The sequence below is a fragment of the Molothrus ater genome, chromosome 1, assembly GCF_012460135.2.
Source record: "Molothrus ater isolate BHLD 08-10-18 breed brown headed cowbird chromosome 1, BPBGC_Mater_1.1, whole genome shotgun sequence".
Classification (NCBI taxonomy): domain Eukaryota; kingdom Metazoa; phylum Chordata; class Aves; order Passeriformes; family Icteridae; genus Molothrus; species Molothrus ater.
The window spans coordinates 635,916-654,583 of NC_050478.2; the positions used below are offsets into that span (position 1 = coordinate 635,916).

Genomic DNA, 18,668 nt, shown 5'->3' on the forward strand with positions numbered 1-18,668 from the left:
GTGGGAAGGAAACTCAAAGCCCATCCAGTGCCACCTCTCTGCCATGGCACAGGACACCTTCCACTCTCCAGGCTGCTCCAAGCCCAGTCCAGCATGGGCCTGGACACTGACAGGGAAGTGTCTGGCCTCTGCTGAGCTTCCCAGGGCACGGGAGAGAAAAATGGCATGGGAGAGTTAATCCAAAAGCCAGCATGGATAAAGCAGCACTGCTCTCTTGGATAAGAATAAAACTCAAAGTAATGAGAGAAGGGAATAAAACCACTTGGCTGGGGTTTCATTCCACACAAACCTGTGGAGTGCTGAAATAAATGTTTTTCTAGACCTGTGACATGCTTGGCAATGAGGTTGGGAGTGCAAGTTCCCTAAAATCTGGAAGGGACACAGGATCCCCCCCAAAGCAGCAGCGAGGGAGAGGCCAGAACACTTAGAGGGATGTGCACAATGCTGGTGTTTCCCTTCCCTTGGTGTCCAGCTGAGTCCTTGGGCCTTGGAGGAGAGCACAAAGGGCAGCAGGAGGCAGCCCTGGACCTTGGGTGGTGCCCTTGGTGGCAGCAGATGTGAGGGGGAACACTCCATGCTCAGGCTCACCTCAGAAACTGCAGAGGACTGGGCTGTCCTGGCTGCTCCTCCTCCCCAAACAGGAGGTCAAGGCAGGACTTGAGACCCTCCAGGAAGACAAGCTGTCCCTGCTCCTTGGCAGCTGCCAGACTGACTCCCTGGAGAGAGGAAAACATTGGCTTTCAGAGTGAACACTTATGGAAAATGGTGCACACAGAACCACATGGGTCGACAGCCAAATTTTCATTCTTGTTTGAATCAAATCTTATCTAAATGTGCTGATAAAGTCAGTGCTTCAGGGATGAAATGGGCATTTCTGTTACAGTCACTGGTGGCATGTTCACTCTTCCGTACTTTGGCAGGAGATAACAAAAGCACATTTGTGATTGTGATTTGGGGGCTCAAACCTCCTGGAATTCCTTTGGGAAGCCAGCTTGGTGTGCAGAGGCAGGGAGAGAACGGGCCAGGCTTCTCCAAGGGCCTGCTGTGAGCAATCCCTTCACCTCCCTCCCTGGGAGGTGAAAGCTTTTGTTTGTCACTATCTCCAGATCTGTGGCAATGAGGGCTCCGGGCACACCCACGCAGCTGAGCCTGGCACGGCCTGGATCCAGAGAGGCCGTGGGCTTGGCATCCCCACATTGCACAACACCTGGAGAGAGCAGCCAGGGCTCCCACAGCCAGGAATCCCACGGGAAGCAGCCCTGACTCCACCAGGAGGAGGAGGAGGACCATGACAAATGCCTGGGGCTGCAGCTCAGACTCAAACTCAGCTGGCTCACAGCCCTGCCTGCTGGTGAGGCCAATGGAGAGCCACGTGCTGGGAACAGCCAGCTCCAACGGAGACATCCACAGCTGCAGCACACATGGACAAGGCTCAGCTGGAGATCACACAATTCTACACAGGTTTGGGTTGGAGGGATGTTTAAAGGTCACCCACTTCCATCCCTCTGCGGGGACATCTTCCACTGGATTAGGTTGCTCCAAGGCCTGTCAAGGGCAGAAGGAGCTGGGGGCTCAGCCTGGACAAGAGGAGGCTCTGAGGGGATCTTCTCACTCTCCACAGTTTATCCTCAAAAAGGGTGGCCAGGCATTGGAAGGGGCTGCCCAGGGCAGTGGAGGAGTCACCATCCCTGGGGGATTTAAAGCCTTGTGGATGTGGCACTTGGGTTAGAGGTGGCCTTGGCAGTGCTGGGGGAAAGGGGGACACAATGATCCCTGAGGGCTTTCCAACCTCAGTGATTCCATGACCATGTGCAGTACAATTATTTCCTGGAGGATTGGACTAGGTGACCTTTTCAGGTGTCTTCCAACCCAAACCATTCCATGATTATCTTCCCAGGCTCAATTTTGCAGCACTATCACTTTGTAACATGGATATTAAGAATAATCTGAGGCCTGACTGAACTCCATCTGCTGGCATCTGCTCCCTGCTTTAAATGGAAGCTGCTTGGACTCCCAACCCCAGGAATCCTGCTGCCTGAGAACTCTTCCTCTATTTTCCTTTTACTCAGCTGGGAAGGAACATATGCCTGAATGCTCACTCCCTCTTCAGAGTCCCCCTATCAAGCAATAGATTTTTTTGGGCACTACCCCTCAGTAACAGCTCCAGAAATAGCAGCATTATTGGGCAATTCTGAGCACACACGATGGAAAACTTCCTAGCCAAGGACAGAAGCACCTTTATGTGGCAGGTGAGGAGCAGGGAACAGCCAGCAAATAAATACCTGCCATGCCATAAGGAAAGGCTGGGCTGCACAGCAGCCTCACATTCCCTCACATACCCCATTCCCTCAGGGATTTCTGCAGTGCATAGGACTGGGAACCTGCTGAAGGGCTGTGAGTAAATTCAGCAACTGATTTTACCTTTGCTTCAGCCATTTCTTCCTGCACACACAAAGTCTCTGTACCTCAGATCTGCAAGAAAAGCGTCCCCCCTTCAGAAGGAAACTCAGTGCTGTGACACCAGAGCCTGCCTGGGTGACAGAGAAGGGCCACAGCAGCCAGGGACAGGGTGCCTGTGTGTCAGACCAAGAATTCAGCCCCCTCAGTGCCATGCCACGGACCCAGCAAGTCCAGCTGCGTTTTCCAGCAGGGGAACAGGTTCCAGGGAACTCACCCACTGCAGTCACCTTCCACAGCAAACCTCTGCCTGTCCCCTGCTGCCAGCCCACCCAGTGTGATCTCTGAAAGCAGCACAGGAAGCATCAGGCAGCTTGGAAAAGTGGGCTAAGTGCTCTAAATGGCCAGTGGCACCTTCCTGAGTGCACAGCCAGGACTGATATCCCCAGAGCAGAGCCACTGCAGTGCCCAGCACCCAGACAGCGTAAAAGCTTTCATTGTGAGCCAGCATCCTGCTCCATTACCCTGGAGCACAGGACATTATCCTGGCATGCTGCCAGCCATCGACCCAGCCCAGGATGCTCCTGCAGCAGCAGCACCCAGCCCAGGATGCTCCTGACCAGCAGCACCCAGCCCAGGATGCTCCTGCAGCAGCAGCACCCGGCCCAGGATGCTCCTGACCAGCAGGACCCAGCCCAGGATGCTCCTGACCAGCAGCACCCGGCCCAGGATGCTCCTGACCAGCAGCAGGACCCGGCCCAGGATGCTCCTGACCAGCAGGACCCGGCCCAGGATGCTCCTGACCAGCAGCACCCAGCCCAGGATGCTCCTGACCAGCAGCACCCAGTCCAGGATGCTCCTGACCAGCAGGACCCAGCCCAGGATGCTCCTGACCAGCAGGACCCAGCCCAGGATGCTCCTGACCAGCAGCACCCGGCCCAGGATGCTCCTGACCAGCAGCAGGACCCAGCCCAGGATGCTCCTGACCAGCAGCACCCAGCCCAGGATGCTCCTGACCAGCAGCACCCAGCCCAGGATGCTCCTGCAGCAGCAGCACCCAGCCCAGGATGCTCCTGACCAGCAGGACCCAGCCCAGGATGCTCCTGACCAGCAGGACCCGGCCCAGGATGCTCCTGCAGCAGCACCCAGCCCAGGATGCTCCTGACCAGCAGCACCCAGCCCAGGATGCTCCTGCAGCAGCAGGACCCGGCCCAGGATGCTCCTGACCAGCAGCACCCGGCCCAGGATGCTCCTGCAGCAGCACCCAGCCCAGGATGCTCCTGCAGCAGCACCCAGCCCAGGATGATCCTGACCAGCAGCAGCACCCGGCCCAGGATGCTCCTGACCAGCAGGACCCAGCCCAGGATGCTCCTGCAGCAGCACTCAGCTCTCCTGTCCCTCTGGGCAGCTGTGGAGTGTGCTGCCCCCCGGCTGCCAGCAGTGACAGCCCCTCAGAGCAGAGCTGCTGCTCTCCACTGGCCATTCCATACGGGAAAGGGAAATGTCTGAGGGACAGAAGGAATGGAGAGTGCAAAGCAGGGGGAATGAGCTCATCGGCAAACACAGCTGTGGGACAAAGTGGGGCCATCAGTGATCGGGCCACACCACGCCCTCCAAGCTGTGAGCTCCACGCAGGGGACAGGAGATGGGCATCATCAAATGGGGACAAATCTGGTTTTCCTGTAAAACAAAACAAACTTTGTACAAGTGAGGGTGGGAACACCAGCCTGGCAGGGTGCCCTGCTGCTGTTTGTCCTGATATAGCCCTGCATGTTCTCTGCAAGGTCAGGGCCAATAACACTGACAGTGCCTTAAAATGAAGTGAGGGTCCTCAGGGAAAGAGGACACAGGCACAAAAAAAGCCAGGGAAGTTTTTTCCTGCAAGTAAAGATACATCCCTACACTTAGCTAACACAGAAGGAAGTGGTTTGGGACTTGTAACACCTGGCACTCTGGGAAAGCAGCAGGTCCCTGGAAGCATCACTTCAGCTGTGTATAAACATTCACTTTATCACCTCACACAACTGCTACAAGTGTCACTGTACAATCCACCCTGACTCCAGGAGCCTCCTCCTGGGGCTGGGACTACCCTGCTCCCAACAGAAACTGGGGCATTGCTCAGTTCTGAAGCTCTTCCAAGTGCAGGCTTTCCTAAGGCCATAATCACAGTCACAGAATCACTGAGGCTGGAGAGGTCCCCTGAATCCATCCAGTCCAGCCATTCCCCCAAGCACTGCCAGGGCCACCACCAACCCATGTGCTCAAGTGCCACATCCACAGGGTTTTTGAATCCCTTCACCAGTGGGGACTCCAGCATGGCCCTGGGCAGCTGGGCCAGGGTCGGATCACCCCTCAAGGGAAGGAATTTTTCCAATATCCAACCTGAACCTCCCCTGGCAACCCTTGAGGTCCCTGCTCCCTGGGAGCAGATTCTGAGCCCCCCTAGCTGTCCCCTCCTGGCAGGAGCTGTGCAGAGCCACAGGGTCCCCCCTGAGCCTCCTTTGCTCCAGGCTGAGCCCCTTCCCCAGCTCTCTCAGCCCCTCCTGGGGCTCCAGACCCTTCCCCATCTCCATTCCCTTCTCTGGACACGCCCTGTCCTGTACCTGGGGATCACAAATCTGTCCCCAGGACTGGAGGTGCCTCAGCAGTGCTAGCACAGGGCCTGTGGCCACACCATTACTGCTCTCCAGTAAAGATCTACAGCAGCCAGTTCTTAACCGAATTTAAGAGTGAAACTACCCTGCCGAGAACCACCTTTCCTGAGCCTGGCGTGTTCATCTGTGCAAAGAAGGATTAAAGCAAAGAGAAAATGTGATGGAAACTTGGATATAAATAACCGATGTTGCGACCTCCAGCTCCTCAGAGCCTGGCAGGAATTCACAGCAAGGACCACAGGGGCACCTATGAAGCTGCAAGGCAGGAGTGACTCAGAGCTGAAAGCAGCTCGGCGCTTCTCTGAGCTGTGCTTATCACCTCCTTTGTGGCAGCCACCTTTTGTTCGAGTATCAGACAGCAAATCGCCCCCATTTGCATCGCACGTGTGCTCCAGCTAATCCTCCTGTTCTCGCTCCTCAGCCTCCCAGCCAGGGAGATGTCAGCAGCTGCCATGAGTGTACACCGGGAAATCTCGGCATTAGGAAACACCCTGAACTTGAGGAGCAGGCAGGGATCCCGTATTTGACCGCTGGATTGCCTCCCCACAGCGGCTGCTGCGCCCCATTTCCGGCCCCACTCAGCAAGTTCCCCCCAGGATTTCCTCCCCTCTGCACCACAAAGGCCAGGACAGCTCTGTGCTCCTGGGGGGGTTTGTTCAGCAGGGGAATCACACCTGGAGTTACAGCTCCGTGGGGCAACAGCCTGTTTGCTGTGTGTCCCGGGCGCTGATCTCCTTTCAAAAGGTAAAATCTGTAAATATTTTTTAGCAGTAAATAAAATCGAGTTGTTTAGCAGCACCATGTTTCCAGTGGAGAATACAGAACCTGGTTCCTCAGCATCTGGGAGTCTTTGTGAGCAGCAGTGCTGCTGGGATTCACAGCAGAACCAGAGGGAGGAGCAGTGCAAGCCCTCATCCCCTCAGCCCCGGAAGGTCACCTGCACTGCCCGCCCACCTGGGGCATTTCACCTTGGAGTGGTGTAAAAGAGCTGAGTGAAGCAGTTTGGAGCTCAGACAATACGCTGACACGCAGAATTACCCTGCCTGCTTTGTCTCTGTTTCCTCATTTCAGAGTACACATAATCCTTGTCCAACTCAGCATGGGAAGGAAATCCCCAGGAACTTACCTGTGGCTCCTCACAGAGCTCAGAGGGATGGCTCAGCCCAGAGGCCAAGGAGGCACACAGGTGTCCTTGAGACCCTCCATCCCAACAGGAACCAGAGGACAGGGCACAAAGTCACCTCAGGAGCCCCTGTAGGAGTGCAGGGTCCTGGGAACACTGACACCCCAGCATTTTCCTCTCCAGGGGATTACGGAACCTCCATCCAGCAGTCTGTGCCTGTCTGGGGAGCACTGATCCCCAGCAAACCATTCCAAGCACAAAGCAAGCAGCTGTTCCAGCTCGTGGCAGGGCAGAGCCCGTGGGGCACCTCACAGCTGGGTTTCTGCCCCAAAGTGCTCTTTATCCCCATCCCAGGAGCACCAATCCTGACTGTCCCCATCAAGGCCTGGAAACATTTGCTCACGCACAGTTCCTGCTGCCCATTCCCATTCCTTCCCACCCAAGAGAAACTTCCTGGACCCATAACAATGAACCCATGCCAAGGACTCACCAGCTTCTGTGCCACGATGCTGTAGTGGCTGAAGGACTGGAGCAGGGCCACAAAGCAAACCTTGCAGCCAGCTGGGGAGGGACAAAAGCACGTGTTAGCAGTTCCACTTTGCAGCTGACATTAACAAAGCTCATAAATCACAGCAGCCAGGCCACACACCTGCCTGGAAGGACCTTGAAGTGATGCAGGTCTAGACAAACCCTCCTTTGCTTTCAGTTTTCAACCTTCTAGAGGATATCTGCATTAGTGAAAATGTGAGTTTAAAAAGAGGGGAAAAGAAGGAAAAAGATGACTTTGAAGAGTGTAAGGCCACTTTTCTGCCTCATGCCAGGCCAGGCTGAGACCTCCTGAGCCTGTTTGATGGTGTGACAGTAAGGAGGCCAAGGGCCAGCTGTGACACTGAACTACTGAAACCACAGACATGCCAAAAATTCCCACTTTGGCTCTCACAGGGCAAGCGACCTTGACTGGAAAAACACAGAACTGGGAATTGTGTCAGACACCTAAATAAAAAGTGATTTTGGAACACAGTTTGGCTATGAACATAAGCATGTTTTTGGACATGGAGTTCAAGCAGAACAAGTCAATGGCCCCAGATGAACCTTCAGATCTCCCAAAGGTTTTGGGCACCAAGAGGACAACACGGGGATGCTGCAAACAGGGAATACAGCACCCAGGCCCTGGGCTGGAGGGGGGCAGGTGACAGCCAGCACACCAACACCCAGGGCACTGCTGTGGGGCAGCACCATCAATGCCCAGGGCACTGCTGTGGGGCAGGACATCAATGCCCAGGGCACTGCTGTGGGGCAGCACCATCAATGCCCAGGGCACTGCTGTGGGGCAGGACATCAGCAGAGCCTGAGGCAGTGCCTGGCAGGTCTCTGAACCATTTACAGCTGCAGGAGTCCCTGAGTCCAATGCCTGCTCTGCAGGGGCCAGGAGGTTACTCACAGGGGAAACTGCTCCCACAAAAGTAATTAGACAGCTTGCCAGGCTCTGTTTGTTTCTTGACTCACTCTGAGCTTATCTGTTGTTAATTGGTCCTGATATGTGTAATTATATCATAAAAATGGAAGCAGTGAGAGAATTGCAGTGAACACTTCCCTGTCAGAGCCTGTTTGATTTACAACCATTGCCACAATCATGATGAAACAAGGTGCAGAATTATGGGATGTACCCGAGGATACAGAGGAGTCCCAAGAACAAGTCAGGACTAGGACCCACAAATCCTAACCCCAAACTTTGGGTTTATCTGAGGATAACTCACACTCTGCAGAACTGCTCCCTCATTGAGGGAACCCCTGAGGCGTTCCTGCCTCAGAGAGCTGCTGCTGACCCACCTCTGAGGTAGAAGGAGAGGAAGTGGTGCACCAGGAAGCTGCCATCTGTCCGGGTGTCTCGCAGCAGGGTGAATTTACCCTGGAAAAGAAGCAGCAAAATAGCAGAGTAAGGTGAGGGCACCAAGTGCTCTTGGTAGACAAGATGTTGGCTCAAGCTGCAGGAATTCTGCAGGTGCTACTCAGAGGAAGAAGTGGACAAGCAGAGCTCCAGCTGCCTGTTTACAGAGGGAAGCCAGCACTTCCTCTGGACACAGCCCACGGGGAGGCATCTGAACCACAGCCTCACTAGGGCTGGAAAAGCCCTCTGAGCCCACCAAGTCCAACCATGAACCCAGCTCAACCATTAGCACTGCCAAGCTCACCACTGAACCACGTCCCCACATGTCCCAGCTAAAAACCCTTGTGCTCAGCTGTGAGCCCAGCTGTGAGCCCAGGTCTGTGCCCAGCAGGTGCCACCCCCTCCCCTGAAGGTGCAGCACGGTGCTCCCAGTGCCACCACATGGAGCCTCTGGGGCTGGGCACCACCAGGGGCTTCTGGGCCCTTTCCATCTCCCGGCCTTGTGCCCCTTTCCTCCAATTCACGGGCATCTTCCTTCTCCCAGTGGCAGGGGAACAACAGCCACTCACTCACTGCATTCCCAGCCCATTCTCCCCTGCCACAGCCAGCATTGCCAGTGTGCTCCAAACGCCAGCACCCCTGGAGCTGCTGCTCCTCCTGTGTCAAACAGCCCTCCCTATCCTCCCTTCCGGGTTTACTTCCAACATGCCACCTTCAGGGAAGAAAACCTTATCATCAAAGTTCTGTAGTGCAGCAGAGCTCTCAGCACAAGGTATAAACCCTGTTTTGATCAGGCAGGAAATTAATTCTGTTCATTAGTGCACACTCATTATCAGCCCCAGCCTCATCAAGGTGTTTGTTTCCATTAAAATCTTAGGCAGGATGTTTCTTTAATCAATACAAATCATAGATGAGCTGCTTGGAAACACAAAGAACTTATCAAAGTGGGAGGTTTTTCTACTCCCAGGAACAGAAGAAGCCTTTCAGAGCAACGAGCCATCTCCACACAGGCAATTCCCAAATCATCCACCAGAACAAACTCCCCGGTGCAGAGTGAATGGAACAGCAAACATTGACCCTGACTGCAGGGAATGCAGAGCAGAGGCCAGGGCAGGGAAGTGAGAGCTGCAGTGAGAGAGAGCTCTTTCCCCAAAAAGGGCTATGCCTCAATGGCATAACACACTGCAGTGACAGGGACACCGCCCCAAGATGTGCCCTCCATGGAGGAGAGCTGTGCTCAAAGAGCACAAACCCAGACGTTCAGGGTTTATCTTGTGCTGCTCCATCCCCTCCTGCTCCCCACCAGAGCCCCGGGAAGAGCAGGCTGAGCACGCCCCACGTGCCCTCCCTGCCAGCACCAGCCGGCCCCCACAGGCTGTGCTGGCGTTTGTCACTCTGAGCACCCAGCACCATCCCAAAGGCAAAGCCTTCCTGTGGCATCCTCCCCATGAGCCCCAGCCCGGTCTGTCCACGCTCTGCCCTCACACACTCAACACCTGCAGGCTCAGGGACAGGCTGCAGCTGCTCGTCAGGAGCTGCCAGAACGGCTCGGCGGGGCAGCAGCGGGTGTCACAAGCCCAGGTGACACAGCAGGCACAGCCACAGCAGCTCCCTGCACCCAGCAGCCCTGCGGGGACAGCTCCTGTCAGCCCGGGAAGCGGCAGGGCCCGGCTGTGGAGCTGCGGAAATGGGGATGGCAGCGCCGGGAAGGTCCGGCCAGCAGAGGGCTGACACTGTCACACAGGGGGACAGCCGGCCGGGTATCCCAGCACACCGCAGGGACGGCTCTGCACAGGGATCACCGAGGGGGACCTGCACACACACTACTCATCATTTACCACCAGAGTGAAGCACATTTAGTGCCGTGGGTACTGCAGGAGGCCATTCCCCACTCCAGCACTGGGAACACCGCTCGCTGGGCAGGCAGCCACGCTGGTGTGACACCCAGAGAGGGCAGAACCCACAGCCTGTGGTGGGATGGGAACGCCCAGCTCAACCCAAGGGAATTCCTCACACAGACAAAGCCTTGCTCAGCTCCTGCTCTGGCTGCCAAGCCCAAACCCAGGATCTTCAGGCCAAATCTCAGGGTTTTGCTCTGTGGAACTTCCTGCTCACATCAAGGTGAGCTCCTTGCCTCAGAACCAAGCTCGTGGATGCCCTCATTCCCGCTCATCCCACAGCTCCACCACCAAAGTGTCCTCTCCACACCACAGAGCACAAACTCCACCAAGCACTTCTCCCTTAGCGTTTCACGTGCATTAAAAACCCGACAGCAACCCACAGGCACCTCAGGGCTTTGGGACTTTGCACACTCAGACCACCCTTTACTAACACCTCCCCAGGTCTGCTCTGAGCCTCAAGGGCACCATCCCAAATTCCCCTCAGTACTGATTCCCCATCAGAGCAGCACTGCCCCACTCCAGCCAGCCTGACAAGGAATGACCTCAGAAGTACCCTCCAGATCAAGGAGAAACCTCTCCTATTCCCATACAAGCTGGTAGTACAGCAAGGGGGGAAACTGGAGACAAAAGGGGAAACTCACACTTCTAAAATAAATTATCACCTCAAACTTGTTTTTATCATCTAAGCTCATAACTGTCAGGAAAAACATGGAGTAACATGGAGCATATGGATAATGTATTAATAATTACTGATGACACCAAGCTGGTGGTGTGGTCACACGCCAGAGAGAAGGGATGGGACATCCAGAGAGACCTGGAGATGTTGACAGAGCGGGTCCATGGGAACCCCATGAGGTTCAACAAGGCCAAGTACAAGGTGTTGCACCTGGGTCAGGACAACACCCAGAATCAGCAAAGGCTGGGGGACGGATGGACAGAAAACAGACCTGGAGCGGCTCCAGGGCTGGAGCCCCTCTGCTCTGGAGCGGGACTGGGGACAAGGCATGGAGGGACAGGACCCAGGGAATGGCTCCCAGTGCCAGAGGGCAGGGATGGATGGGACATTGGGAATTGGGAATTGTTCCCTGTGAGGGTGGAGAGGCCCTAGAATAGAATCCCCAGAGCAGCTCTGGCTGCCCCTGGATCCCTGAAGCGTCCCAGGCCAGGCTGGACGGGGCTTGGGATGGAGGAAAATGTCCCTACACAGGACGGGAGGTGGGGCTGGATGAGCTTTGAGGCTCCTTCCAGCCCAAACCACTCTGGGATTCCACGACTGACATTTTACCTGCACAGCTCTCACAGACAGCGAGGCTGTTTAGTTCCTGCGTGACTTCATTTACACAAAACCTCCCTGGAAAAGCTACATTAATTAATTAATTAATGACAAGTATCTCTAGAGCAGCTCCCGGTCCGGAGCAGTGCCCGCCAGCGGGTTTAACGCTTAGTTCTGTGTTTATTCCCCGCACGGGAGCACGGACACACCGTGGGAGCAGAGCTCGGCCCCTGCGCAGTGGGAGCCGGAGCCGTGAGGAGCGGCGGAGAGCCGGGAACGGGAGATGGAAGGGCCGAAGGCGGCTCAGCTCTGGCACCGGCCGCAGCCGCCGCCTCCGTCTGCGGAGGACGTGCCCCTCCCAGCGTGCCCCGCCGCTCCCGGCGGCCCCGGCCCGTCCCTCCCGCCCTCTCAGCGCCCTCTCACCGCGTCCGGGCGCTCCGGGGAGGCCCCGAGCAGCTCGTTCAGCTCCGCGAACATGGCGGGCGCCGCTGAGGGGCCGCGCGCGGCGGGAAACGCCGCGGGCCGCGCATGCGCGGGGCGGGTGGCGCCCCCTGCTGGCGGGGCGGGGCGCGGCCGGAGCCGCCATTGCCGCCCCCCGCGGACCCGCGTGCGCAGCAATTAACGGGGCTGGATCGGCAATTAATTAACGGGACTGGATCGGCAGTTAATTAACGGGGCTGGATCGGCAATTAACGCGGCTGGATCGGCAATTAACGGGGCTGGGCCCGCGTCCCAACCTCAATTAAAGCGGCTGGATCCTCACCCATGTGGTTAATTAAAGTTCTGAATGGGACATCCCATCATTAATTCGTGGACCTGGATCCTCATCCCATCGTAATTAACGGGGCTAGATGCTCATCCTATCATTAATTCACAGGGCTGGATCCCTATCCCATCCTTAGTTCATGGAGCTGGATCCTCATCCCGTTGTTCCCAGAGGCACAGCCTGGGGCTGGCTCTCCATCCCACCATAATTAACGAGGATGGATCTCCATCCCATTGTTAGTTCATGGATCCTGTTGTTAGTTTGTGGGGCTGGATCCCCATTCCATTGTTAGTTCATGGATCCTGTTGTTAGTTTGTGTTGTGGCTGGATCCCCATTCCATTGTTAGTTCGTGGGACTGGATCCCCATCCCATTGTTAGTTCATGGATCCTGTTGTTAGTTTGTGGGGCTGGATCCCCATCCCATTGTCCTTTTGTGTAACTGGATCCCCAGGATCCTCATCCCGTTCTTCCCAGAGGCACACCCTGGGGCTGGATCCCCATTCCCATAATAATTCATGGGCTGGATCCCCATCCCATTGTTAGTTCTTGAGGCTGGATCCCCATTCCATTGTTAGTTCTTGGGGCTGGATCCCCATGGTCCCCATCCTGTTCTTCCCAGAGGCACACCCTCGGTCTGGCTCCCCATTCCCATAATAATTAATGGGGCTGGATCCTCATCCCACTGCTCACAGAGGCACACCCTGGGGCTGGCTCCCCATCCCATAATAATTAATGGGGCTGGATCCCCATCCCACTGTTAGTTTGTGTGACTGCATCCTCATCCCATTGTTCCCAGAGGCACACCCTGGGGCTGGCTCTCCATCCCACCATAATTAACAAGGATGGATCCCCATCCCACTGTTAGTTCTTGGGGCTGGATCCCCATGATCCCCATCCCATTGTTCCCAGAGGCACACCCTGGGGTTGGCTCCCTGTTCCCATAATAATTAATGGGGCTGGATCCCCATGATCCCCATCCCATTGTTCCCAGAGGCACACCCTGGGGCTGGCTCCCTGTTCCCATAATAATTCATGGGGCTGGATCCCCATGATCCCCATCCCACTGCTCACAGAGGCACACCCTGGGGCTGGCTCTCCATCCCATAATAATTAATGGGGCTGGATCCCCATCCCATTGTTCCCAGAGGCACACCCTGGGGCTGGCTGCCCGTTCCCAGCAGCAGAGCTGCCCCCAGCTGCCCTGGTGGCTCTGGTCACCCCGAGCCCTGGTCACAGGGTGCCACCTGCCCCTTTCCAAACCCCCGTGTGGCACATTTAATCCATCTGGGAAGCATCAGGGACGCTTTGGGACACGGGGGATTTGTGAGGGGTCTGTTACTCTCTCACTGACTCCTATTTCAGTATCAGCACATTTGGGAAGTGCTGAACATGGTAAAAATGATCTGCAGTAACAGCAAATTTACAGCCCATAACCACCAAAATCCACATTCTCTGGTGTCATTTTTGCCTCCGAGCCCAAATTTGAGTTTTCTGGCACTTAATTCAGCTTTCCATTTGCTCCAGCAAAGCTTTTGTAACCTTTCATCGTGGATTTCATCGTGGAAGCAGGGATTGCCCTCCTGAGAGGAGCTGGAGAGAGGATTCTGGATCCAGGAGGACTGCAGAGAGGATTCTGGATCCAGGGATGTGCCAGGGGGGTTGGAGAGAGGATTCTGGAGCCGGGGATGTGCCAGGGGTGTTGGAGAGCAGGTTTTGGATCCAGGGGAACTGGAGAGAGGATTCTGGGGCCCGGGATGTGCTGGAGGCCGGGATGCTGCGCTGTGAGCATTAGGGGGCATCCCACGATGGGAGAAGAGCACGGAACGAGGGACGGAGGCACTGCCTGGGTTCATTCAGCCCCTCGGAGCATCGCTGCTGAGGGACTCCGTGGGGCTGGCACCGGGGTTCCACGGGAGAAGGGGACAAGCCGGGCTGTGGCCATCCGGGGAAGCCCCAGAGCTGCAGATTCCCGGGAAGAGAGCAGTGGGAACACGGGAGGTGCTCCCTCACCTTCGCACAGAATGATTCCTGGAGGGAGGATGGGCACTGTGAGGTTTGGCTGAGGCACTGCGGCCGTTCTCCTGCCCTTATTCCCGATGTTCGTGTGTGTGTGTTCCATTTAAAATTCACCCTCCTGCCCTCCTGCCCAGCTCGGGGTCCCTGCTGTGCCCCGGCCCCCTCTGGAGGAGCTGCCTCTCTGCTTCCCTTCGGTGCCTTCTGTCCTGCAGAACCCGGGGCTGGGAGCTCCTTTAGGAGCCCAAATCGCTTTGCTTTTGTTCCTGCAGCCTTTCAGGGGCTGGAGCCCTGCTCGGCTCCGGGCAGCGCAGGAGCCTCTCCCTGCCGGGGCCGGAATTCCTCCGGGAGAGCCTGGCCCCGGGGCTGGATCCCCATCCCGGTGTTAGTTCTTGGGGCTGGGGCCGGGATCACCGGGCTGTGGGAGCCCGTTCCACCGGCCAGGGGCCCACCGGGCCCGGGCATGCCTGGCGGTGTCCCGGGAGGTGTCCCCGGAGCTGTCCCTACCTGGCCGCATTGGAATGCGAGCGGAGCCGCCGCTCGGGCTCCCTTTGTGTGCGCTGTCACGTCTCCGTCCCCGTGGCACTTCCCTCCGGCTCTTCGCGAGCCGCAGAGCCCGAAATGCCTCGTAAATGAAACGCAAAATCCTCCCTTCTTCTCCCCTCAGCGGGAAGGGGAGCAGAGCCGCATGCAAAGTGCAGCTGCATCCCTCCAAACACCTCTCGTCCTTCCTCATCTATTCCTTCCCACACCCCAGGACTTGTTACCGTGCGAAGGCAGGGAGGATTTTGCTGTTAAAACCGGTGCCCCTTCCCTCCCATCTGCTCCGTGCCTATTTCCAGTATTTACCATGGAGCTGCTTCCCAGAGGAGCCATATGGGATCCATAGGTAACCACGCTGCTTCCAATGAAGCCCCTATGGCAGAGCAGTGGGGGAAAAGCAATTCATGCCCAAAAGTAGGGAAAAAAAAACCCAAACCACAGCAGAACAGATAAAACCAATTAATCTTGCAGTGTTTGAGGTGATTCCCAAGAGCCTGGCAGGGAAGGGGTGCTGAACCTACCAGGTTTCATGATGTGAGTGTGTGGAAAATGATTTTTAGGGAGAAAACACTTTGATTGACCTCCCGTGACTGTTGCTTTTTGCTGAGCTGCCCAGGATGGATTTTAGTGCCCAAATCCCACTCCCCCCCAGCAAAAGGAGGGTTTTCTTCTCCCGGGACACCTCGGCTGTTGCTGACACAATGCCGAGTGCTCCGGAGCCATAAAGGATCCCCGGAGCTGTGGGGCCAGCGAGGGTTAACGGGAGCAGATGTTGGCCGAGTCAATGGGCAGGGAAGAAAAGAACGGGACACGTTCCGGGATAAATCCCACCTCCTCAATGCCCGCCCCGACGCGGCAAAGAGCAGCTGGAAGGAATAATGGATGAGCTGAAGCAGGCGCTGGATTTCTCTGCAGAAATGCAGGAGCCAGAGTTTGAAAAGAGCTGCGCCGGTGGGACAGGCGGGGTGTGCCCGGTGCCTCCGGCCCTCCTGCCTTCCCACAGCCCTTTTCTCTAGGAAAACTCAGGGAAAACCAGCCTCTGTTGGACCTTCCCCTCTCCTTTAGCTGGGCAGGCTTGGGAAAAGCGCTGCCAGTGAAACCAAATCCTCCAGGTATTCACAAACACTCTGCTCTGTCATCCCGAGGCTGCACATCATGGAATAATCCGGGCTGGGCTGCAGGGGCAAGGATCGGACAAGGAAAATAAATGTGCATTTAGATCCTGAGAGCATGGTAAAATGGCCAGGACACCTGAGCTGCCTTTAAAAGATTCCAACAAAGCCACGGAGCAGCATCAGTTCCTGTCTCCCTCCTTTACCTTCTCTTTCTACTGTTTGCCCGAGGCTAAATCCTCAGCATGGAGTTATTCCCACCTCGGGGTACTCCTCCTGCTGGAAGATTTCATGGGAGAATGATACACCTGGAAAATACAAGAAAAATAGAGGAAATGGATGTTCATTTTTTCCCATTTTAAATCTCACTTTTTGCTTGCTTGTATCCATATAAACAAATGTATCTCTGGTGAAAGGAGCAACTGTGAAAAACGTTGGCAAAAATGATGAGGACTGAGCTGATAAACCTGCTCTGCACGCTCTGGCAGAGGGAGGGGAGGGCTGGGCTGACATTTCTGATGGCAGAAAAGCAGGATCACTGAGCGTGAGGCCGGAGGGAGCCCGAGAGGTCACTGGGATGAAGCAACACCTGCCACCAGCAAAATCCGCTCAGCCCCAGCCTTCCCTGGCAGATGTTTGTCCAGGCTGCTCCAGAAACCCGGGCAGCCACAGCTCCACAGCCTGCCTGGCGTTCCTTCCCAGCCCCCTTCGTTCCCGCTCCTCATCCCCTCCTGCTCTGGGTTTGTCTGTGCTGCTCTTGCTGATTGCTCCTGGCTGTGGAGAACGATTCACTGCCTTTGCAGAGCAGGGAGGAAAACAGAAACACAAACCACTTTGGATGCATTTTGCAGCTCACCTTTAAAATTCACTGCACCATTTCGAAGCAGAGTGCCACTGGCTCTCCATGAGGGATCTCCAGGCCTTTTCAGGAGACTGGAGAACCCCTGGGAAATGCGCTGGATGCAGCAGGGACCTGGCAGCAAAGCTGTGCCAGCACGGAGCCCCTCAGCTGTCGGGGCAGGGCACCACCGAGGTCCTGAGGATGGCAGTGAGCAGGGTGGGACTGAGGATGGCTGAGAGCCAGGGGGGATCAAAGCCAGCAGGGAAAGCACTGTCCCCTCTCCCAGCCCAGGTGCTGGGCTCCCCAAAGCCACTGCCCTCTGCCAGCTCCTCTGTGCCTCCCCATCCCTCACTCTCCCTGCTCCTTTGGCTGCTCCTTCTCCTCATTTTGCCCCGTCCTGCTTTTTCCGCTCCCCACACTTTGCAGCACTTCCCAGTTCCTTTTTTCCTGCCCTCTCCTCTTCCCACTAATTCCATGCACACCACTCAGCAGCCTGAATGAGATCCCCTTCTCCCCCACACCTGGATCACCACGCACACCTGGAGTTTGGAAGCTACAAAAAGAATCTCTGCCTTTTCTCCCAAATCCTTCCTGAAATCTCCTCTTTTCCCAGAGAGCCCCACCAGGTTTGCCTGGTCCTGTCTGCCCTGGCAGGCAGTGTTGTCTCACTGCTCCTCAGCCCACCAGATTGTCCCATCTGCCGTCTCTTGCCTCCATGTGAAATTCTCAGCTCTGACACCAGAGCTGCATTTTCACGCTGCATTTTTGTAGCTCCCAGCAAAAGGTGATGGAGACTCCTGGGTGCTCCTGCAGGATGGCTCCAGATTCCTTTAATAGATGCAAATTGCACACACAGATTGAACCACTGAGTTCTGGAGTGGGGTGGGTGGGAAGGGACCTTAAAGTTCATCCCATTCCAGGGACACCTTCCACTGTCCCAGGCTGCTCCAAGCCCCGTCCAGCCTGGCCTTGGGCACTGCCAGGGATCCAGGGGCAGCCCCAGCTTCTTTGAGCAGCTGTGCCAGGGCTGGACAGCCCTTTCCTGAAGGGATTTTCCCAATATTCAGCCTGACCCATTGGCACAACTTGAGGCTGTTCTCCCTTGTCCTGTCCCTGTTCCCTGGGAGCAGAGCCCGACTCCCCCAGCTGTCCCCTCCTGTCAGGGAATTGAGGAGTCCTTCAGACACTGTTCCCATGTCTCCCTGGCTCTCCAGCTCTCCCCACTGCCCACTCCTCTTTCCTGGCTCTCTCTTCTCCTGGACTTTCTCCCGTGGCTTCCATCTTTCCTTACATGACCTGCCCCAAACTGGACCAGCTCTTGTAAACCCTCAGCCATCCCCTGTGCTACCAAACAGCTCCCAGGTGGCTTTAACTGGGTTCTACCAAACAGCTCTCAGGTGGCTTTAAGTGGTTTTCTAAGCACCCCAGGATGAGGTTCTGAGAGTTGGAAGCAGTCTGAGAGTGCTGTTCAATATTCCCATTTTTGTAAGAACCAGGCTGAGGTTCTGAGGGCTGGGAGCAGTCTGGGGGTGCTGTTCAATATTCCCATTTTTGTAAGAACCAGGATGAGGTTCTGAGGGCTGGGAGCAGTCTGGGGGTGCTGTTCAATATTCCCATTTTTATAAGAACCAGGATGAGGTTCTGAGAGTCAGAAGCAATCTGGATGTGCTGTTCAATATTCCCATTTTTGCAGTCGTTGCTCTCTCGGTGGCAGCACAGCACCTCATTATTGTGGTGGGCATCTGCTGGCACTTGGCACCTCTAAAGGCTGGGGGTTTTAAGAGGTTTTTAAACAAGCCAGTGATCCTGTTGAGTTCCCAGCCTCCTCTGCCAGCCGCCTTCCTCCTTTCCTGGGTCCAGACCAACGCTCCCCTGCTCATTCTCCTCCTGCTGATGGAGCCCTTTCTTCTTCTCCTTAATGATTCCTCCCTATTTCCATCTCAATTTGGCCTTTCTGATGTCTCCCCACATGCTTATGCTCCCCTTGTAACTGCCCTTAGTAATTTGACCTAGTTCCCACTTCCCATAAGCGTTTTTTCTCGAGCCTGAGGTCAGTGAGGAGCTTGTGATGCAGCCAGGCTGGTTCCTGCTCCGTTTCCTATTGGGATGGCTCCTGTGTGTGCTGCTTGCAGCGTTCCTTTGAAGTCCCTCCAGTT

At 55.9% G+C, this 18,668-nt stretch overlaps 1 protein-coding gene and 1 long non-coding RNA gene across 2 annotated transcripts in view; both read right to left on the reverse strand.

Moving 5' to 3' along the window:
- The window catches only part of ELP6 (elongator acetyltransferase complex subunit 6), a 26,767-nt gene extending 15,027 nt beyond the window's left edge, over nt 1-11,740 (reverse strand). The window contains exons 1-4 of the mRNA XM_036379242.2: nt 11,660-11,740; nt 8,005-8,083; nt 6,665-6,735; nt 589-716 (exon numbers count right to left, since the gene is read on the reverse strand). Of these exons, the coding sequence (XP_036235135.1) occupies nt 589-716; nt 6,665-6,735; nt 8,005-8,083; nt 11,660-11,713 (332 nt within the window). The 5' untranslated portion in view covers nt 11,714-11,740. The remainder of the gene's footprint in view (nt 1-588; nt 717-6,664; nt 6,736-8,004; nt 8,084-11,659) is intronic.
- Nucleotides 11,741-13,338: 1,598 nt separating this feature from the next.
- LOC118684410 (uncharacterized) lies at nt 13,339-14,844 on the reverse strand. The gene is made up of 2 exons (XR_004979833.2): nt 14,524-14,844; nt 13,339-14,031 (listed from the first exon to the last, which is right to left on the reverse strand). It is a non-coding gene; the product is annotated as an uncharacterized LOC118684410 (long non-coding RNA).
- Between the last annotated feature and the right edge of the window lie 3,824 nt (nt 14,845-18,668).